At 37.3% G+C, this 24,411-nt stretch overlaps 1 protein-coding gene across 1 annotated transcript in view; it reads right to left on the bottom strand.

The window, feature by feature from the left end:
* Window positions 1-4,022: 4,022 nt before the first annotated feature.
* Window positions 4,023-24,411, bottom strand: part of LOC139309464 (monocarboxylate transporter 2-like) — a 34,136-nt gene continuing 13,747 nt past the window's right edge. Inside the window, exons 3-5 of the mRNA XM_070933544.1 lie at window positions 9,958-10,101; window positions 7,674-8,519; window positions 4,023-5,190 (exon numbers count right to left, since the gene is read on the bottom strand). Of these exons, the coding sequence (XP_070789645.1) occupies window positions 4,889-5,190; window positions 7,674-8,519; window positions 9,958-10,101 (1,292 nt within the window). The 3' untranslated portion in view covers window positions 4,023-4,888. The remainder of the gene's footprint in view (window positions 5,191-7,673; window positions 8,520-9,957; window positions 10,102-24,411) is intronic.

The following is a 24,411-nucleotide window of genomic DNA, read 5'->3' as shown; positions in this document are numbered from 1 at the left end:
AATTTCATTGAGGGCTGCATCAGGGCTGTGGTTGACCTCGGGGGGCAAGGCGGGTCCCTCGACTGTGTGGGTGTGGTCAACTGGGTGGGCGTGGCCATCTTGATGCCACTCCCCAAACTGCTGGTATGTTTCCTCTTTGCATTAGGTAGACCGGGCCAAAGCTACTCTGACCCAATCTTTGTTCTTTGCACTGGGTAGACTGGGCCGAAGCTACTCTGGCCTGATCTCTCCTCTTCACATTGGGTAGACCAGGACAGCCCCGTGGGCCTAATCTGACCACATCTGGCCTGCGGGCCTTGAGTTTGACACCCCTGCCAGTGGTGGATTGCCCCTGGTTCACACCGGTTCTATAGAACTGGTAGTAAAACCAGCGGGAGGCTCCGCCCACCGACCCCGATGCCATCAAAACGCTTCTGCGCATGCGCAAAAGCACGCGTGCGCGCATGGCCCTGCTGCGAACCGGTAGTAAAGGTAACTAGAACCCACCCTTGACCCCTGCTGTAATATAGTGTTTCTTAACCTTGGCAATTTTAAGCTACGTGGACTTCAACTCCCAGAATTCCCCAGCAACACTAGCTTGGAAATTCTTGAAGTCCATCTAGTCTGCCAAGGTTGACAAACACTGCTCTATTGGAATTCCTTGCTTAGAGGTAAGGAAGGAGGCAGTCTTCCCAAGTGAGGAATTATCTGTTTGCTGCGGGTGCCCATTCAATCTGGTGGTGGAAAGGAAAATAACAAGTCTCCAGTTACTGCTGCTTATCCCATTTGTCTTCCTTGCTTTGAATATTTTGTTTGAGAATTTTTCTTTAGCATGCTTGGCTTGGACTGTTGACACACCAAAGAGTGGAGAAAGAGGAGAGAGAGAAGAACAAACTGCAGCAGGTTTTCTTCATCTTTGGAGTCCAAAGAGTCTCATGAGTCAGCTCTCTGTCTACAAGAGACTTTGCCACATCTGGATAATCACTTTTTTGTTTCTGCCATGTCCTCATAATGTTGACTTGGTCTCTGTCCCAAAACATACCTTTCTTAAGATTTAGGGCCATCTGTTCCGTACAGGACATTGGGCAGCAATTGTTCTTCAATAATTTTGATCTGCCAATCTTGTTGAATTGTACTTGTTGCAATAGTAAAGGGATTTTTTTAGAAAGCAGGGGTGGATTGCTAAGGTTGGCAATGACAGAAACCATACCTGAAGCAACTTTAAGACATCCTTTAAAGATTCTAGCTTTAATAGAATGGAGGAAAATAAATTTTATGTTCAACAGAGAAGATTGGTAAAGATGTTTTATCATGGATATATGTTAATTCTCTAAAATTGCTAAAAAAGCTACTGAATAATTTTTTTTTTAATATTTGGTGGCAATGTTGTGAATTTCAACATTTCTGGAAAAGGATTTGTACTAGAATGAAACAAAATTTAACAGCTGAATTCCCATTTTAACCTGAAGTAGTCTTATTAAAGTTTACTAAAACATATATTTCCCTTAGCTATACTGAATTAGCTTTGTATATGTTAACACAAGGGTATTATGTTTCTCACAGAAAAGGATGTCTAATTCTCTTTTAACCAACATACTTTAATATGCAAAATAATTTTAAATTGACAAACATTTAATTAAAATAGGACACCAACTCTGGTCTATAACTCAATATAATTTTATACAATAAAATTTGAGTTTTTCTATGTATACAGTCAATATTTCAGTCCTATGGGATATTTAAAGTAAAACAGATTTTTAATTTTGATTGAATATATTGTCATTTATCATTTTATTTGGTGATTTATACTTGTTGATCATTGTTCTTAATTATCCTTGCTTGAAGCTTAATTATGATTTTAGTCATTTTTAAATGATATATTCAATCATTCAAAATTAATTTATACCAGGAAACTACTATCTCTTTGATATTTTAGGTCCCTTGTTCATTTTGCTTTACTCTTTTATTCTCTTTGTGTGTTTTTTTATGTATATTTTTTCCTCAAAAACTTAATAAGTTTTAAAGAGCTTTCCCTCTTCTTCCCGCTCAGATTTTGCAGTGGATTTGATCTGCGCGCTTCACTGATTCTTTGGCAGCTGATGCAGTCCGGGGGTAGGATCTGCCCAGCTTTTATCGGACACAGACCTCCACTAACATTTTGGCTTGCATAAAAAGGCGGGATAATACTTATCTGCTTGTGTCATGCCATCTGGTATATTCCATAAGATATAGCATATCCTACACGAGCACCTTATAAATACCAGTATTTATAAGAGCTTTGTATCTAGTTTCAGTAATACATGATCTGATAGGTAGTAGTTATCAAGAGCAATGGAAAGCTTTTTGCTCTGCTAGTTCCAGTCCCTTAGTAGTTGCCCCTTGTTTGCTAGGCAACTTGTCAAGTACATAAAACCACCATTTTAAGCATCTGCCTACATTCACCTAACCCTGCCGCAACTGTTAGAAAGTGTTTGAGTGATTGATAGTTTCATCTCCACTAGCAGATGACAATTGGCAGGAAGAAAAAGATGCCAGGAAAATCAACTAATCCCTTTCTTTAAAATGCCTTACAACAAATCAGTAAGAATAGAACCACCCACTGACTTGGTTGTAGCAGAAGAGACATCAGCAGTGGGGGCCCGCACAATTTATACCACCATTTTTTCAATCAGCTCAAGGATTGATGGTTAGCACGTCAGCTCTGTCTTGAGAAACGGCTGTGCAAAATATCTTATTAGGACAAAGAATCACTTGGAACTTTTAGCTTAGCAGTTATCCAATTATGTCCTTTTTAAAATTAGAAATAGCAAGTCCTTTACAACAAATACCTTATTATTATAGCAATAACAATAGCACTTATATACTGCTCCGTAGTGCTTTTACAGTCCTCTCTAAGTGGTTTACAGAGTCAGCATGTTGCCCCCAACAATCTGGGTCCTCAAGGATGTAAAGCTGAGTTAACCATGAGCCCAGATGAAACTCCTGGCAGTGGGCAGAGTTAGCTTGCAATACTGCATTCTAACCACTGCACCACTGTCTTCTATGATTATGGTTATTGACAGTCAGCCAGATATTTACACTGAACTTGGCATTTTTGTCCATCTATCATCATGTCCTTCTTAAAGATGTGAAATTGCCAGGTGTTGATGTTCAATAATACCAATGCTGTTGTCACAGAACGTAAGCTGTTCTGAATCAAAATGCCTTTTGCAATTGACTGGTGGTGATTTTTTCAATGCCAATGGTGTTCAAGTGGTGCTTCCAACATTTTGGGATTGCATTCAAGACACCTATTATCATTGATACTATCAGTGCTTTATTTTGCCACAGTCGTTCTACTTCAATTTGCATGTCTTTGTATTTTGTGATTTTTCTCCAGTTCTTTTTCTTCTATACTGCTGTCTTCAGGTACGATCAGATTATCTAGATTTTTTTTCTTATCTTTCTTTTCAACAATTGTTAAATCTGGGGTGCTATGTGACAGGTTGTCTGGGTTCTAAACTCCCAGAGCACTTTAGTTCTTCATTTTCTATTATTTTGGCTATTTCGTGGTCTTACCAGTTCTTGCTTGCAGGCAAATGGTATTGACTGATGATGCAAAGTAGAATCATATCATACATATATGGCTAGGAATAAGATTCACTCCTTTAGGAAGTGAGAAATTGGGGTGTTCCCTTTTTTAATCTGCAGTTCCCATATGCTTATTCCCTAAACTAATTCACTGATATTTTGACAACTATGGTTGATGGGGTCCTTTAAGGGATTTAATTTTGCCAAACCCACCAGATAAAGTCAAAAGTAAAATAGAATGATTAACTTAATGCTTAGATATGAATATTGTTCTTTTTTTTAGATAAGTGTGTTATATTAAGTTCTTGCAGGCTTTGGTCTCTATGTGTTTGTTCAAATCAAGGGACGTATCAATATTCTGAAAGGGCAATTGGACATGTCTCTGTGAGTTCTCTTTTAGCAAGCATATCTCACTATTTTATTCTATGCACAAGATTACCTTCAAATACAAAGCAAATAAAAATACCCTGAAAGAAAAAAAATTTTTTTTTTTTTTACTTCTCTGAGATTCTTCTTATAGAAAAGTTTTGCAGAAGTGGTATTTTTTTACTGGAATGTTAAGGACCAAATCTTGGATCTTCCAGTGTAAAAAGTGCTGTGGGTTGCTGTGCGTTTTTTTTTTTTAAGAAAAAAAACTTGCATGTTCTATTATATAACATTTCTCTACTCTTCTAGAACAATAGAAACAATAGAAACAGGAGTACAGGTCAAAAATTCAAGTATAAATTATCCTAAAAATTTTTTTTTTTCATCAGCTAGGACAAGTATACTCTCAGTTCTTTAGTAAAAACAAGATAAGGCTTAGATTTGCAGTACTGTAAAGCCAACTCTAAGTAATTGTCATGTATCCATATAAAATGTGACTATTTTAAAATTTGATTTCATGCTACAGGTAGTCCTCGACTTACGACCACAATGAAGCCCAAATTTTCCTTTGCTAAGCAAGGCAGTTGTTAAGTGAGTCATGCCCCAGTTCACAACCTTTTTTTTGCTACACTTGTTAAGTGAATCATTAGGCTTTAAATGGATCATGTGGTTATTAATCTTTTGATCTGGCTTCCCCCATTGACTCTGCTTGTCAGAAGCTTCCTAGGTACAGTTGCAAATGACAATCACAAGGCCCTGAGATGCTGCAACCACTGTAAAGACATGGTGGTTGCCAAGCAACCGAAATCTGATCACGTGACTGTGGGGATGTGTAAAAACTGCTCATAAGTCTCTTTTTTCAATTACGTAATTCTGAACGATCATTAAACAAATGGTTGTAAGTTGAGGACTACCTGTATATTTTTAGTCACTTTAAGGAACAATTTTCCATTCAGAAAACTTTGAATTAGATTTAAAGTTCAGTTGGGAGGTTTGCCCCATTCTTTAGTCCATTCTCATCATTCTTCAAAGGAGCTGTTTCATTAACATCTTGGATTTTTTCTACTGCTTTTAAGTTTCCTTCATCCTTTTCTGTCCTTGCATCCTCATGATCTTTCTTTTCTCCGTTTTCCTTCACCCTTTTCTTCTCTTCTTTTGCAAGCATTCTGTAGTTGTAGTAATTCATAATGAAGAGGAATGTCCCAGCCAAGACCATCACTGCCCCGCATTTAATGAACATGTATTTGTAGTCTCCAAAGGTGTCAATCAGAGTACCTGTGAATGGAGAAATGACATCTTAATTATTAGTGACACTTATTGATCAAAATAGAATAAGGCAAATTTTGAATCTAGATTGCTAAAATGGTTAGAGAAAATGGCATCTATTCAATCCCACAATTAAGGATGGGCTTTTCTTAAAATAAGAAATCTCAGCAAATCCTAAACTAATTTTGAATCAATATTTTGCCATCTTTTTCACTTGCGGTACATGCATTTCATCCTCCAAATTAATGTGCAATCATGGTTTCCTTTGACCATTTTCTTGACTTTGAGATACTGTGCATTTAATAACCACCATGGCGACAATTTATTGAAAGCATGGTACTTAATTATTCTAACGTCTAATCAAACAAACCATACATTTTGTAACAAAGATGAGATGCTTCCAGCTTGGGTGGATAAAAATACTGCAGCAAGGAACAACATAGCCCACCTTCATGCTTTAATATGGTGGCATTAGCAAAAACATCAAACAGAGGCTAATTGCAGCTATTCTCAATCTCTGCTAATCAGGATGACCTTAAGATCTGCAAAATACATTTCAATGAGAGTTTTAATGAGAAGAGTACTGGAAAATTCAACAATAGAAGAGTATTTCCACCTCCTCCTTTGAGAATAAGAGAAAGTCATAAAACACACCAGGAAAAATTACTTAGTCCATTAAAGTAAAACCCACTAGTAGGTTGTTAAATGCCAAAGAACCAATCAATTTACCACTTATTAAATAGGGAGCAACATACTGAACTCATATCGCAAACTATTATAAAGCACTTTCTAGCCTCATTAACAGTCTTCAACAATTAGCCCTAATCTGCTTCTTAAAACTGCATACTGAAGAAAACATGCATGCTGACCTCTCACTCTAAGAAAGAAGCCAAGTCCTCGCATTAAAGAAAGGATAATTGAATAATAAATATTTTTTGTAAAGCCATTGAAATCTGAGGTTCCTTTTCACTTTTTGGACAATTAATGGTCATCTGGTATAAGTTGAAGTATCATCATCCACTAAATATCTGTATTTCAATTATTCTCTCATTTACACCACATGCATTTAAGGGTACAGCTTTTTGTCCAAAGCCATTTTAGTTCCACTAGAGTCAACAGGGTTAAATCAAATTAAATCCTGTGGAGCAATTATTTTCTTAACAGCAAACCGCAATAACTTAATATAGATTGCAGTCATTTTGAACCTGCCACACATGGTCCTTAACTTCCTCGATTCAATAATACTGTTCTTCTACAATAGAAACAACAGATACTTCCTATATCTAGATTTAAAATCTAGCTAAATCATCCTAAAATAAATCAAAAGGAAATGGGCACATAAAAGCTGTTAAACAGTGGATTCTCTCTTGCTGGCAGTTTTCAGATAGGGATGGCTTTCAGGAATGATTTAATGGATTCCTGCAATGACCAGAGAATCAGATAAGCTGATCGGTAACTCAAACATTCTATGGTTCTAAAGTGATGCTGTTACCAGCAGTGATCCCCAAGAATTTATTAAGAAAATTAAATATTTACCTTTGATGCACCTGGCTGCATCCATTTCATCTTATCTTAGCAATATCCTCTGATAAAGTTTTCAAATGTTTTATGAAATTGCTAAACGTGTATTAAACATATGTCTTCAACATATGAACAGTATTGCTATAAATATTCACATATTTATTTGAAAGGCGCCCCAGGACATGTTATCAGTGAGATAGAAGGCATCTCACTGTAATCAATAAAAATAAATGAAGTGTAAAGATCTGAATGATTAGTAGATGGTCATGAATAATTAGAACTATCCATGTATTTTAATTTCATCCAATGATCATCTGGATTTTTGCAGTTCAGATGGTAAACTATGTCTGTGCAGTCCTAATCCAATGCTTTAGCTATCTGAAGACTGGTTTTATCTTGACTGTTTTAATCTTATGACCACTGTTTATTTTTATATTTTGCCTGTTTAACTTTATATTAAGAATAATTAACTACTCAGCAGTACAGAAATGTAATGAACGAACTGAGATCCTATTTATACATTTACTAAAGGAAATTACATGAATATATTATGTTAATCTTTATCCAAAATCTAACTATTAAACTTGCCAGCAAAGAAATTTGAAGTTTTGCAAGGCACAGAACATTTAGTTAGCAAGGTTCATCTAAACTGATTTTTAAGCAGCCTTTAGGTAGTTTTAACAGTTTAGTTCTGCAACATCCATTTTAATGAATGAAAATTCCAAGGGAATGAATTTTCTTGCTGAGTGATAGTTTTATTCCTTGAGGCATACTTCGGATGAACCTAAATGAAATTTGAAAACTTCAGAGAATGTGGAATTGATCAGGACAGTGCAGAATCAAGAAATCAGATTTTAAGAGTAGGAGGGAAAGCGTTAACATCTAATGCTTCTTCCTTGAAATTAAAAGTAATGATTTTTTTTTAATTGTTGAGCAGACTAATGGGAAAAAAAGAGTATAAATGTTCTTACCCCCAATAGGTGGCCCAAGTAATATGGTGCAACATTCCACTATAGTGACTAGTCCTACAGCACTCGTGAAACGGCTGGCGCCAACAAGATCCATGAGAGTTTCGAAGAGCATTGCACAAACCATACCAAAGGCCAGGCCAAAAAAGATAGAATAGATGACTAAGCCCATGTAACTTGTTGCCAACGGGCACAGCAGGTGGCAAACGCCATTAAAAGCTATGGAGAAGCTGAAAAAATACTGAATCCTTGGCCGCACCCATTTGCTATTTGCAATGATCCCAGTAGCTGGCCTGGCTATCATGTCAACTATTGCTAGAATGGAAAGGAGAAAAGCTGCTGAATATTCATCAATCCCACGGTGCTTTGCATAAGGAGCCAAAAAGACAATCGGTGCAAAAAATCCTAAAAACATCAGCACGTTCCCTATCAGATAGATCAGGAAGCCTCTGTGTTTAAAAAGCGAAAAGTCAAGGAACTTGTTGATGTTTTCACAACAATCTCTGTCTTCCTTTGTTCCCATATCCTTGTCCCCCATTTCGTCAATGCCTCCATCAGGTTTTTCTCTTGCGTCCTCTTTTGCATCTTTGTTTTTTTGCCTCTTGGGTGTTGGTCCAATTGGTCTGAAAAGGGCTCCAGCTACGCAGCAGTTCAGCAGAATTGCCCCAAGAATAAAAAAGCTCCCCCTCCATCCAAAAGTGTCAAAAAGGAACTGGTTCAAGGGTGCAAGGGTGCAAAGCATGACAGGACTTCCTGCCATGGCAAGTCCATTTGCAATGGGACGTCTTTTCAGGAAATACTTCCCAATGATTATTACTGAAGGCTGGAGGTTCAGGGCAAGACCAAGTCCTGTAATGAGAGAATAAAAAAGAGGAATGTTACCTCATTAGATTAAAAAAAAAACATGTTCTGTTATCATAGAGACTAATCAATTAAAGGGAGTTCCAAATAGTTCTGTGGCAGGAGTATATTACTAAATCTACTTTGCCCTAACTCAAGATTCCTTAGTGGTCTACATGTTTTGAAATTACGGATCCCAAAAATCCACTCAGCATCACCAGGTCTTGGAAGGTTGGCCCATTTACAGGTCAGATATTTTCTAAAACTCATCTGCGTGAAAACTGATGTGCAGATTTATTTTTAATAAACTTTTCAGAAGTAAACAATAGGTTTGCTAACAAAATCTGTAACCAGAATCTATATGCAGCAGTATTTTGGACAGCCCTATCTGAAGAATAAACTGCTGTGAAAAGGGCATTATTTTAAAGTCATCCTGACAAGAGCCAGAAATACATATAAGTGGATGAACATTTTATAGGAGAAGGTTCTTGACTGTGCTTTGAAAACAAAGGAAATCGTATCTATTTTCTGGCTCTATTATAAATCATGACCAGCATGTGAAATAAAGAGGTCTGGCAGCTATTCTTGCTCTTTATACCACATTTCTGAACTTGTTCTGAAAAAAAGTAAATATATTGTCATAGAGGATTTTGAGGACATGGTAGCCAGGAAATTAAATAAATTTTATAACTTCTTAAACGAGAATAGTCTGTTCTTGATGACACTTTATGCTTTGGTGCCACTGAATACTAAGTGCTTATTTTTTTTTTATTTTACATTTATGCTGCTTTTCTAGGAACAGCCCCAAATAACATACCAATAAGGACAACAAACTGATGAAGGGAATGATGGAAACCATCAAAATATACTACTGGAGAAAGGAATTCTCTGCCACCTACAATTCGCCCGAACCTATTCATGAACATATATACCAGAGTGTTCATTCCACCAAAGTAAATCTTGAAGGAAAAAGGGGGCTCTGGAGAATTATATGTATGTTTTTGGTTCTGATTCTTGTTTGACTCTTGAGAGTCTTCTCTTGGGCTTTTGGCAAAGTGGCTTAATACAGTATGTGATCATAAGAGCTCAATATTACTATAGCAATGCCTCAGTATACAACACTATGGTCAGAATGTGGCACCATGGTCATAAATGAAAACTACCAGGTATCTCTGGGATCTTCTCTTGGGACATATAACTTCTGTAAACTGGGCTGTGGTGGCGCCAGTGGTTAGAATGCAGTATTGCAGTTTAATTAAGCTCACTGCCAGGAGTTCGATTCTTACCAGCTCAAGGTTGACTCAGCCTTCCATCCTCATGAGGTCAGTAAAATGAGGACCCAGATTGTTGCGGGCAATATGCTGACTCTGTAAATTGCTTAGAGAGGGCTGTAAAGCACTGTGAAGAGGTATATAAGTGCTATTGCTATAGAAAAGAAAAAAATTACCTGTGATGAATCCAGCACAAATGTATAGTTGAAAAATGCTGGTGCAGAATGCTGCTGAAACCATTCCTATGCCACATAGTAGCCCTCCAAATATGACCACCGGCCGGCTACCAAAACGATTCACCAAAATACTGCTAAGGGGACCTTTAAAAAATGAAGGGGGGGGAAAGAGAGAATGAATCATTTTTATAAATATGTCTCTAATGTGACATATTTTAAACATTGATAGATTTGACAGATAGGTTCTTAAATTCATGAATCAGAATAAGCATTAATTAAGGTGTAGGAATGTCTCCCAGCTGAGTAGGAGAAGAAAGATGCTTGTACAAAGTCTGTCAAAAATTGTCATTTTTGGAAACATTTGTTTATGTACCTGGCTAATCCAACCACTAGCCATAGCATTTGAAAAGAGAAGGTAACATCTGACAAAGGAACATCTAGAAAGAAATTGGAGGGAAAGGAGAGCAGAGGAAAATGGGAAAGCACAGGTTGCTTAGCAGTAAGTATCATTATCGTATGATGCATGAATAGTATGAAGGAGAGGGAGGGAGGGAGGGAGGGAGGGAGAGAGAGAGAGAGAGAGAGAGAGAGAGAGAGAGAGAGAGATTGAGAGAGAGAGAGAGAGAGAGAATTGTGTCAGACCAACAGTTTTTTCATAGGTTCATGACATTCAGTCTTTCTATTTCAAATGCAGTCAGAACTCATCTTTCCATTTGTAGGCCAGAACAAGATATATGGGTAAAGACATGAATTCAGTGCTGTTTTTTTTTCATTAGGGCTCAGTACCTGAACTGCAAAACTCTAGATGATTATAAATGGTAATACACCATTTCTTTGCTGACAGCTAGTGATTGCCTGGGCTTTTAAAGGTCAGATCTGATAGCCATAACAGAGTATTGCCAGGAGGTTAGCGCAAAACATAAGATAACATGGAAACTATCATAATTCATTATAGAAACACAAGTATGTTTTATCACGAAGATAATACAATGTTTACTAGTAGATTGCTAGATGCATTAGTCTACCAAAATGAAAACAATTGACATTAAACTCTAACCGATCTTTTATGATATACATTTATATGTAATAGAGATGCAAAAATGGATGGATGGATAAGAGATTATATCCATAAATATACAGAAAAAAACGTTAAAAGTGGAGACAAAACATGTGAAATGCAAGACACCCTGTTCGAATTTCTTTCAAAGCTCAAATGTGATTTGGAAATATGCAGTGACAAACTATAACAGCAAAACCTAACAAATGCTAGGAAGATGATATTATGACCATTTAACATTCACTTACCTTTGGTGCACGTATTTTTATATAGAAACGGCATAGACAAAATCTGAATGTTCTGGCTTTGTGACTTCATTGAGCTCACTCATGCACTTCTAACCATATCAAATCAATGCCTTGCTAATTGTTTATGAGGATATAGCCTGAAGATGCAGATTTTTTTTCTCGGCCCGCCCTACAGTTAGTTTAGTGTTTTCTGTAGCTGTTCCTGTAGCTGTTCCTCTTTTCTACTTATGCTTTTCTGTTTTCCCAACACAAGTTTTACTCATATGAATGGCTTCAGTCAGGATTCGGTCCTGGGCTTCATAGTTACTACACAAGTCTAACATACTTCTGAAAGAGCATTAGATTATCTGGATTCTTTTCAATCAGGATTCAGACCTGGGTACGCAATTGAATTGATGACAGATAATAATCAGACCAACCAAAAATCAGAATATCCTACTTTTCATCCAACCCAAGAACTGGAGGAGTGAACATTCATGAAGCCATGAGAAAAGCCCTTTATGTAGACTTTTTATTTCTAATAAATAGCTCTATATATAATCTACCAACTGAAAGGATATATTTAAAATATCTGTTGATGATTTCAGGCTAAACTGGATGGAAAGCACCATACGATTCTTTAATTTTAATTGCTATTTTAAGATTTTTTTATTTTTGGGGGGGAAATATTGGAATTTGATAAAGAGTTGGTTGGAAGAAATTTTGTTAATAATTAAATCAATTAATTATTTAATTAATTGACTTAATTAAGTCAAACCGGAATTTTTCCTTTTGAGAATGACAGAGGGCAAATATAAGAAAGACATAAATTATCTATTACTGCATATACTTACAGCGGCACGGATAGCCTTTACGCAGAAGTGGAAAGAAAAAGACACCCCAACTGAAGAGGAAATATTACTAAAAATTTTCAATTGCGCGGAACTGGATAGACTCATCTTGGAACTCAAGGATAAAAGTAAAACATTGTATTATAAAATCTGGGCAAAATTCTACAAATGGTTAGATAAAAGGAGGATAGCCGAGACAAATGTGTAGTGTTAGCCTGGAATCATATATGTTATTATAGATAAATATGTATGTGAATTGAATAGATAAGTATATGTAGGTATAGATCAGGGGTGAGTTCTACTCACTTTTACTACCGGTTCGCAATGGGGCCGCGCGAGCGCTCGCTTCACTCGCTCATTCGCTCTTCTGCGCATGCGCAGAACTGTTCTGATGACGTCGGGGTCAGTGGGTGGAACCTCCCTCCGGTTTTAATACCGGTTCTATAGAACCAGTCCGAACCAGGGGCAACCCACCACTGGTATAGATATGTATAATTGTATAGGAATAAGGTATAAATTATTATTATTATACTATGTTTAAATAATGTATAAGGTCTAAGGAATATATTATTATATTATCATTAGTACATTATGTATTAGTTTAAAGTGTTGGAAGATGCTTGGGACCAGTGATGTCAAATCTATGTCCAATGTTTTTAATTTTGACTTACTAATAAAAATCTTTTTTAAAAAAAAAATTTTGGGGCAGGGGGGAAATGAATTAGCATTCTTACTCTTATGGTTCTATGTAAGAGAATTTATACCCTCGGATTATATTTTGGATTGTCCTTCATTGTATAATCTCTGCTAAGTGTCCCCTTACTTTTTATGAAAGCCTTTAAAAGGTGTTTAAATGTCTGCTTCTTAATTAAGAAAGCAAGGTGAGAAAGAAAGTAGAAGAAACAGCTGGCAAGGATCTTCTGCTATACTCATAAAGCTGCTCTTTACTTGTCTTGACCTTGCTGAGGAAGTGATGGTTGTGTTGATAGGTTCCCATGAAACATTTCAGAGCTGAGGAAGTGGCCTCAGAGGTTTAGTCAACAGCTGTTGGAAGTTTTATCAATATGGCCTGCAGCTTTTAAAAAAATGGGAGGAAGGGAAACCACCTGAGAACAATCATTACTAGTTGCTATGTGGAGTCAAACAAACAAATGCCTGGCTCCTTATAATAGGGAGCTTGGAAGACTCTGCATTGACCTTTCTATCTATTAAGGACAGCTGTCTGCCTGACTTGATGAACCAAACACAGGATTTTAAGAACAAATATCTCAGCGATCAAATTAGACCAATTATTTTATTTTAGTCTCCAACCCAAGCGAGGAAAAACAATTATGTACGCAACTTTGGCAATCTTCCAAATGCTGTCCATTATTTTCTACATATTTTATGCATCATCTCTCTGCAGACAAAAGAGTTGGGGGAAAACCACAGAAAATAAAAACAGGATTCTGATTTTTATGCTGCAATTAAATTATGAACCAGAAATTACCAAGAGGAGACATAGTCCAGGGATAGACTTCACAATTTTCATATGAAGTCTGTGTATTCAAACAAATATACACCAACTACATTTTAGACTAATGCCTTACATCAGGGGTGTCAAACTCGCCGTATCGCAACTTTTTCCCCTTCGCTAAAATGATGGGTGTGGCCAGTGTGTGACGCATCAGGCCCACAGCCCACGAGTTTGACAGCCCTGCTTTATATGAACCCAGCCAATGTGATTTGGGATTGAATAAACCAAAGTTACAAAACGTGACAAAACGTGATCCACTGGAGAAGGAAATGGCAACCCACTCCAGTATCTTTGCCATGAAAACCCCATGGACAGTACCAAAAGGCAAAAAGATATGATGCTGGAAGATGAGCCCCTCAGGTCGGAAGGTGTCCAATATGCTACTGGGGAAGAGCAGAGGGCTAATACTAGTAGTGCCAGAAAGACCGAAGTGACTGGGCCAAAGCCGAAAGGACGCTCAGCTGTGGATGTACCTGGTGGTGAAAGGAAAGTCCAATGCTGTAAAGAGCTATATTGAGGGCAAAAGAAGAGGATGACAGAGAATGAGATGGCTGGATGGAGTCACTGAAGCAGTAGGTGTGAGCTTAAATGGACTCCAGAGGATGGTAGAGGACAGAAAGGCCTGGAGGAATGTTGTCCATGGGGTCGCGATGGGTCGGACACGACTTCGCAACTAACAACAACAAACCAAAGTTAATAACGGTGTTACAAAAACTTAAATTGTTGGTAGAAGCAAATGAGTAGAACAACTGAAGTTTGACCATAGAGAATAATGAATATGTGTAAGAAGGTGAAGAAATGTCTTGTCTAATGTCAATTTTGACATTAGTCAAGAACCAGAGATAAGAATGTTATCTGCCATGTAGCTTGCAAGGCACATTTGACCTAGTAACCTAATGTTCAACAAAAGGACAGCTTTTGTGATGATGAACTACAGTTGACAAAGAATGTAAAGGAAGGTGGAACAGGTCAAAAACTCCTAATACATGCACACGACTATGTATACAGGGCACTCTTGTCTTTCCCAGTCCCTGTACATCACTTAATCAGAGTAGAGTGAGGCAAGTGAATATAAATGTGTGAGTAATGCTTAAGCAATTGTAAGCTTATGTAGGTTTATAAAAACCAGGAATAGGGGATGCTATGGCTTCTATACATATCCCTGGACTCTAGAAGATCTTTGTAATTTATTGAAGAACAACCAGAGCTATGGAAAGTAGTCCATATCTCTATTCCCATTGCTCCTGCATAAGAACATAAGCAGTGTCTTGCTGGATAGTCCAGCAGTCTGTTCTCATAGTGGCCAACCAACTGCACAGGAAGTCCACTAGTCTTCTAGTCACCCTGCATCAAGGTTAATAGCCATAGATCCCCAAGAATTGATCCAAATCTCTTTTGAAACCAGCCAAGCTGATAGCCAGCATCACATCTAATGGTGGTGAATTCCAAAAATTAATTATGCGCACATTATATATCTGTATACCACAGTCATGTTTCTTCTAAGTCATTTCCTTTCTAAACAGGTTGGAAGAAGAGAGTGTTCCCACAACCTTGCAGGAATTGAATATATTTACGTGGATGGCAGCCAATTGCTGCCTGGAACTTTTAGGGTATGTGTGAGAAGGTCTATTGATAGGAATCCAGTTGAACTTCACCCACTATATTTTTATATCTTTGTCCTATGACATCATATAACAAGCCAAAGGGAATAATGCTTGGGGGGAGGAGAAATCAACATAGACCCCTAAATCAGGTATGTTCTACCTTGAAAAACAGTTTGAAATGATAAATTGTGGCTCTACAAACCAAACAAAATTAAGAAAAGTCCTTATATTTGTTATGGTGTGTTACTTCAACATGGCAGATAAAGTGTTAATGCTTGAAGATTGCCTAGATCAGGAAACAGATGCCACTGGAACAGTAAAGCTAAGCTTCTTTTGAGAGAGAACATTAACAGTGTTCTAGAAGTCTGGATGCGGGACAAGGGACTCAGTGGCTCAGTAGCTAAGATGCTGAGCTTGTTTGAAAGATCGGCAGTTCAGCAGTTCAAATTCCTAGTGCTGCATAATGGGGTGAGCTCCCGTTACTTGTCCTAGCTTTTGCCAACCTAGCAGTTTGAAAGCACGTAAAAAATGCAAGTAGAAAAATAGGGACCACCTTTGGTGGGAAGGTAACAACGTTCCGTCTTTGGCGTTTAATCATGCCCGCCACATGACCATAGAGATGTCTTTGGACAGCGCTGGCTCTTCGGCTTTGAAACGGAGATGAGCACCACCCCCTAGAGTCAGGAATGACTAGCACATATGTGCAAGGGGAACCTTTACCTTTAGCTAGAAGTCTGCTTATACTGCATTGAGTCAGGGAGGATCCAACCTGAGTCTCTTCCTGATACTATCTCCTTTCCCAGGGCTGAAGGAATGTTTCTGCCCTTTTTGTTTCTGTAACAACTTCTGAGTGTTCCCATCAAGGTTATCTCTATTGCTCTCTACAGTTAATGTCAATACAGATGGCAACCCTCGCTTTGTAGGGAATTTTCCCAAATATGAATGTGCCTATTATCAGAATAAGCTTCAAGCTGTAGATGAAAGATCATAGTAGAATGTTACTACTACAGAGCATTCCCCTTTGAATTCTCAGGTATCACTTGGCCCTACTAAGCAAGTAGAAGCATGCATTTCATGAAAATATTGCTTAAGCAATTGTAATAAATAAAACACTTGAATGTTATCTGTATTCTGGGTTCCCTTGAGTATTTTCATACTGCATAAACTCCTGAAGTTGAAATCTGTAACAATGGGTAAATGTGATGTGCACATATAGCCAAATGCTCTTAGAATAATATTTGGCATGTCCACCAAGGGAGGTTACAATGAGCCCTGCCTTGGATAAATGAATGAAGCTCAAGGGAGTATAAGGCAGCATCATATGCTCATTTTGGCTGGGTTCATACATCATGACAAGCCATCACTTGTTTTAATAATAGTATAATGAATACGCCACAAATGGCTGAATTCACACATCATGCTAAGCCAAAGTACACAGATGATTAATTGAAGAACAATTTTCCATTTGGGGAAAATAGTTATAGTTTTATAAATTCATTGTTTGAAAATATTTATTATTAGTTGCCCAGATTTTGTGGAAGCTGGCTGCATACAAATCTTTTAAATCAATATACTCTCAATGCTGCTACACCTGAACATTTGCATTTCATTTTCATATTATTTAGTGAGCCAGTATGCTCTGACAATGGACCACAGAACTATGAGATCAGCCAAGAATCCATTCCTATGACAACAGAGATGACTTCCTGATGCATAAAACAATGATATGGTGTTTCTCAAGTGCCATTTACAATATTGCCCTAAACAGGACTTCCCTTCCATGCCATTAGTAGAGGAATAGGACTGACTTTGAGAGTTTAGAATTTGCCAGAGCAGGAATGATAGCTATTTTAGACACCAACTGACACTTGGCACCAAGTCTGACAGATACAAAACAAAGGGGAGTTTATTAGGTCATAGAAACAGTAGGAAAAAGAAAAGCTAGATTTTTTTAGAAATCATTGAAAACTCCTACTGACAGTGAGCAATTAGTTGCTTAAAATGGCTTTTTTATCTAGTTTATTTAACTTTGCTGTGTTGAGATAACTTTTTCCAATTTGTTCAGGGGCTTGAAACTTGGGTTACAATTCCATCTGATCTTCAAGGATTGGAGGACTCATCTCACCGTATCATTTGAGCTGTACATTCAAAAGGAAGTTGTTTTAATAGAACTGTTTTTGATTTGGCACAGGGAAAACAGGAAGGACCTGTACTGCTTTAGAAATGGCACATGTAGCTTGTTTCACATCATTAATCTTGATTGATTTGGCACTGTAGCTTAATAAAGTGTTGTCATTCAGTAACTCACTCATCCACTGTTAAAACAGTTTGACTAAAACATTTTTAAATGGCTGCAAACCAGGGGGGTAGCAATCTCTTAATGTATTTTTTTTTCTTGATGTATATTTTGAATCTATTCTTGAATCTGAGGAAAAACTGTTACAAAATTAAGTACCCTTTGCTAATCCATTTTAAGTATTACCTAAGCAATTATGCAAACAACATCACTCTGGCCTCTCTTATAGACAAAGGTGAGTGAGAACAAAGTTTCTACAAAGATATTTGACCTGTGAATAAGTATACTGTAGCTGGAATGCCTTCTCTGTGTTTGCAAAAATCACTGATTCAGAAAAGAATCTCTGGTCAGCAGCTTCTAAGTCTCAGTGTTATGTTCCTCTCAGCTGATTCCATTACTGGGTTGTTGTTTTTTTAATCAGGGCAACCTGGTCTACCCAATTATGGGATGGAGCATACTGCTTCTGTTTTCGCCTTTCAGCCCCAATCCAGGAACCTTCATAGGCAGTTGCTTTCGCGACAAACTATTTTTGTGTTAAATTTATGTTTTGCCAACAAAGAAATAAAGGGAGACTAGTATAGAGACTAGTATATGAGGTGGCTGGATGGAGTCACTGAAGCAGAAGGCGTGCGCTTAAATGGACACCAGAGGATAGTAGAGGACAGGAAGGCCTGGAGGAACGTTGTCCATGGGGTTGCGATGAGTTGGACACGACTTCGCAACTAACAACAACAAGTATAGATCTATTTCAAGCTATTTAGCTCTCATCAGCTAGCCATACCCTTCTGGAATCCCAGAATTCAACACATACATGCTACTCTAAAGGTCTTGAGAATAAAATGGTTACCAAATCATAATAGAACACTAATAGTTAATTGCTGCTGAACTCCATTCTGGAACCTCAGATTAGTCTTGATGGCTCCTTGGCTGTTTGACTTGGATAGGCTTTGCTTCCTTGTCCAAATATTTATTATTTTATCTCTACCTATGTCAGCCTTCTTGGATAAGTCAGGCAGGAAAGACGACTAGATGAGCCATATCTATTTTGTTGTAAGGCTACATTAACAGACTATTGCAAGTTTGAAAGTTCAAATGTCCTACTTGCCACATTTACTGTAATTGCTGGACCCATTAGGACGGACTTTCCTAAGTTTCGTTCTTTGACTGTTAAACCAATTGCGATTAAAACCTCCTGACTCTCTTATCTGATCGTTTCCTAGGCAGCATCACCTCTCTCCTTTCCTCAAAGTTATCTATGCATTCCATTACATCCTCTTTCGAATCATGCTTTCAACTTCACTCAAGGTTCTGCTTAAATTATTGACTCAGATTCATACATTACACTAAGTTGTAATGTGGGAGTTTTAATTACTTCCATCATAAATATTCTATCTTAGATAAAAGATTTGCATGGCTCCTTCCAGTTCCTGAACATGTTTGCAGTCTTCCGATTAAACTAATGCATTATTTTATTTACACCGTGTTTATATTTTGTAAACTATTTATTTACATTCTACTAAAATTATTGGAGCAAATATTATTGTATTAGCAGCTTTATCATATTGAACTCTCTTCTGGGTCCATACAATCCAATTTCTGTATTTGTGTATAATTGAATTTGTCTTTTGCCTGATCAGACTAAACGTGTTTCCAGCATTTGTATTTGATTTCTATCAAAAGGTTTTCCAGAGATGCATTCTGTTTAAGAAGTTACTAAAGAGTTTATGCAAGGATTGGTTTTAAGATATAATTCTTCCTCTGTCCAACTCCAATCTTCCTTGGTAATGAGATCATCATATGAAACTTCTTTGTTGGCAAGTCTCTACATAAGGTAGACTATTGCAATCATTTCTGTGAGCAGAATGGTACACTTGCCAGACTCTGGAAATTCCAATAGAAGAGAATATATGTAGCTCAGGGTTGAACTGTGAAGCCCACAGTGCCCTCTGAGCTTGGTTGTTTCCTTGTAGACATTTCATTCCCTAATGTAGTCAGGGAATGAAACATCTGCAAACAAATAATGAAGCTCAGAGGGCACCATGGAGAGTTCAACCTTAAAAAGAAATATTTCAAATATATTGCAGAACCTTACAAGAAACATATTATGTATTTTTTGTATTATGTTATGTAATCTTGTTATGACACGTATTATGTAATCTTGTGATCCATGTCTTGGCTGTTATAGGAGAAAGCTGGAACCCTATAGAACAAAGGTGTCAAACTGGCGGCCCATGGGCCGGATTCGTGGCGCGCAGGCCACGCCCACCCCTGCTCTGCAAATGGGGAAAGTGTTGCGAAACGTCACGTGATGGCAACATGACACAGCAAGTTTGATAACTGTGGTATAGAAAATGTAATTTTCTTAAGAATGTAATTTATTTTGCTATACTAAATAAAATAGAAAGAATAGAAACGCACATACTGGTTTTTCCCCAAAGGAAATTCTTTCACCTTTGAGAGTGGGGGAGAGGAAGGGAGAGGGGAAGGGAGGGTGGGAGGGAGGGAGGGAGAGAGGGGGAGGGGGAGGGAGAGAGAGGGGGGAGAATGAAAGAATCCCTTTCTTGTCTGTCTTTTTTCCTTCTTCTATAAGGATACTTGGCTACATTTCAGTATAACTTCTGGAAACAGTTCTTTTTCCTGCATCAAAATATATGAACATAAACAAACACATATAGCAGGCAGATAATGTTACCATGTATGGTGATGCCTGCTTCTCTTTACGCAATAGTATCATTCACCCCTACACAAAGGTAGCGTTATAGCTCTTTGCTTTAGATTCTGTGTAAACTTTTAGGCTCCAGAGCACTTGCATATCACCAGCACCATGCCATTTATCTTCAACTTAAAGTCACTTAATCGTTATTAATAAGATAGTATAATGTTTATATGAATAGGTAGAGCAGAAATAACACACACGGTGATGTCACTGACAAGTTAATGAGCTACTGTCATCTCTTCATCACAGACAACGGAATAGCTAATAACAGTGGATGGATATTTTTTCATCCAAAAATGTAGAAGCAGATGTTTCATTAGGAACTTGCTCAGGAACTAAAAACTGGTTTTAAGATGCTAATTTCTATGAATCTATGATTTTGGTGCTCTTTACTGATCTGCTTATCTACCATGAGTTGCAACTACAATCTCAGGCTTTACTTATGTCTCAGCTAGAATAGGCTTCCTCTATCTGCCACTGCAATTTATAATAAACGTTGGGTAATAAAACTATACAGGTTTGAGTATATAGAAAATATTCAAGGCCAGTTGCCTACTAAACATCCTAAGTGTAGTGCAATGGTCTACAGGCCAGAGATTCACCAGTTGAGAAACTGCTGGCTGAAGAAAGGGTTTGTTAATATCACACGGATAAAAAGAGCTTCATATTCCAGAGTTTAATCCAATACTTTCAAAGAATAAATAATGAAGGCCAGTAATTAGGAGATCTGTACAGTGTCTCAGATTAACAATATTTCAAATACTTTGGTACATATGTGGGCATATTGAAGACATAGATATTAATTCTGTAAGCCATCCAGAATCACTTCATGGAAAGATGGGTGGCAGGCAAATTTAATTAATTAATTAATTGATTGATTGATTGATGAATTAATATGCTACGTTAGAGGTTTTCTGCTTGTCTGACTCAGACACATGAGGATTCATACCTATCAGGTATGAAGCAAGAGGAGATATAGTGGCAAATGTTGTCTACTAAAACTCCCTTTCTGTGGGCAATCTGCACTCTGAAATTAGGACAACCCCACAAAGTTTTCCAAAAATTAGCAAAAACCAGTCCTTCTATCTGGCCCTGTAGTATGACTTGCAAAACCACTGTTGCTTATTTTACTGATATATTCATGTATTGTGATTGTTATGGTCTGCAACAAATTATATAGCTACAACTTTTCCCAAGACTATAGGCTGCCCTCCACTGCTGCTGCAAACCTTAGAAAAAATGGGTTTGGGGTAAGATGTTGCAGAGACGGATTCTATTTATATTCCTTTTTGTCAGAATCCAAAGCACAGCCCAGTCCTAATAAAAGCACATTCCTAAAACACCTAAGTACTACTTTACAGGGAAAGTCTATAGTTTTATTTGAAAGTAGCCCTGGTCAACAAACATCATTAAGCTTGCTGTAGATTGAAACAAATGTATAGTTAATTTCAGAGGAACAGCACGGGAAGGGAAGCAGGAACAGAACATGTAGAACATCAGCTACAGTGGTTTTGATCCAAGTCAATTTGTTTCTTTTCTCCTTTATTTTAAAAACAAAAACAAAACTACACTCAGAATCTTACAAAAAGAAGAGGGCAGTGGTGGAATTCAAATTTTTTTACTACCAGTTCTGTGGGCGTGGCTTGGTGGGCGTGGCATGGTGTGGCTTGGTGGGTGTGGCAGGGGAAGGATACTGTAAAATTTCCATTCCCACCCCCCACTCCAGGGGAAGGTTACTGCAAAATCCCCATTTCCTCCCAATCAGCTGGGACTTGGGAGGCAGAGAGTAGATGGGGCGGGGCCAGTCAGAATTTTTACTACTTCTTCAAACTACTCAAAATTTCCATTACCGGTTCTCCAGAACTGGTCAGAACCTGCTGAAACCCACCTCTGGAAGAGGGGCAGAAAGATTCCTGGATAGGTGGACTAAGAGCAATGGGGATCAACCTCAGAGAGCTGCTTCTGGGAAATAAATGTGTCTGGGTCTCGTCACTATGGAAGCCATTTTGAAAGCAGACAACCCTACTCCATCACACTCCATTTTTGCCCCAGGCAGCCATTGTGTAATAACATTTAAACAGTGGAATAGTTTGCCTTCAGAAATTGTGGGTGCTCCATCATTGGGGGCCGGACCAGAAGACCTCCAACATCCCTTCCAGCTCTATTCTATTCATTTCACTTCTCATTCAAGAAACTTCTTCAATTCTGATTTAAGGGGAATGGAAGGATTTGCATTTTTACAGTCATCTGGTTGTTGGCACTCTGCGAATCAGTCATTAGCTCTCTGAGAGTTGTTGAGGTCACTTGGAGGTTTATTTGCATCCTCAAAGACACCTGAATCAGATTGCAAATAGGTATGAAACCTTCTTGGGACTGCTGAAAGGACTGTGTTGCAAACAGGTGGTGTAATATCTTTCCCCCTCTGTTGAGGGAAGACTGTTCAATTTTGACATAGATGGCCTCTTATCCTTCCGTTTGAAACAGAAGAGTGTTAACGACCAGATGACTGCAAAGAATATAAATCCTTCCATTCCCCTCCAGTCAGTTAGAAGTGAAGAAGCTTCCTGTATAAGAAGCTAAATGTTTTAAATATTTATTTTTAAAAAAGTCTAGTTGTATTTTGGAAAAAACACCTTTGGGGCAACCATGACCTGGATGATTGAAAATGTCCATAGACATTGTAAAATAACATTCACAATGTATTCTTTAGATTCCAAACTTATAAACTAACCCTAAGAAAAAGGTTACCTGCCTTTTTCTAGGAACTAAAAGTAATTGTCTCATTTTAAGTAGCAAAACATTGAAGTGTATAATTTTTGAATTCAGGTTAACCTTCAAATTGCATGATTATAGTAAAGAGAATGCATATTTAATTATTTATGTATTAACTTGATAGTACAGGGGTTTAGTGCACCCTGTTATTAACACAGCTGCCTGCAATTTCTGCTGGTTCGAATCTCTCCAAGGCTCAAGGTTGACTCAGCCTTCCATCCTTTCTAAGGTAGGTGAAATGAGGACCCAGTTTATGGGGGCAATAAGCTGACTTTGTATAAAATATACAAAAGAATGAAGGCTATTGCTTAACGCATTGTAAGCCGCCCTGAGTCTCCGGAGAAGGGCGGCATATAAATCAAATTAAAAAAAAAAAAAACTGCAGCTAGAATTGTATTTGCACAAAATTGGAAAAGTGAAGAGATCCCTACTGATGACAATGTGATTAGGAAAATATTAGAATGTGCAGAAATGAACAGATTAACGCTTGCAATTAAGGAGAAAGAACAAACTGAATATTATATAATATGGGGATTATTTTATCAATGCTTAGAGAATAAAAATTATTATGGCTATTAGAATTATTATGCTTAATATTATTATATTCTTATTAGAAGATATATTAAGAGGGAAAATGAATAGATTTACTATGTTCATACTACAATTGTAAGATCAGAGAATTAATATCAATGTAATGAATGCTGTTGTAAACCTTGATGGTTATTGCAGAGAGATATTGTTTAAGGGAAGATGGAATGTTTATATTAAATTAATTAATTAATTATTAAAAATTCATTATTAAAAAAATTAAAATTAATTTAAAAATTGCATGATCCATTACTTCCTTTCTTCCCAATTCTTTACAAATGTCCTCACTTTACTGGTCAGTTTTAACCAGAATATTTTACTACTTCTTGATATGCTTAATTACAACTACCTCTCCTTCAACTGAGAATTAGTATTTCAAATTCCACTTGGGGTGAATGCCTACAGATTGAAACAGCTTCAAGAATATAGCTCTTCTGTTTCAAACACCAGAGACAAAATTGAGCAGAGCTGATATTCTGTCCATGACAGAGAACCTCTCTAATGAAGATCAGAAAGAAATTATGAATAACAGCACATTTAAGAGGTCTACCAATCAAAACTATTATTGCCAGAATATCAAAGGCAGCCAAGCATTAGCTAACATAAATCAGTGTAAAATCACATTACTAAAAGCATGTTACTGATACACAACATCTGGTCATCAAAGTTATTTTTCTCCCAAATAATCTATCTGAAATAAATATTTTCATTGCTTAAAGAAGTCTGTTACTGAAAAATTGTACCACAACTTTGCATATTCAGTTTTACGCAGATGGAAATATGTTAATATTTTGCATAGTCATTCCTATACAGATGGAAATTTATCA

Source organism: Pituophis catenifer, unplaced genomic scaffold (assembly GCF_029215685.1).
Source record: "Pituophis catenifer annectens isolate HBS135680 unplaced genomic scaffold, rPitCat1.0.hap2 SCAF_2, whole genome shotgun sequence".
Lineage (NCBI taxonomy): Eukaryota > Metazoa > Chordata > Lepidosauria > Squamata > Colubridae > Pituophis > Pituophis catenifer.
This window is presented reverse-complemented; position numbering and strand designations above follow the sequence as displayed.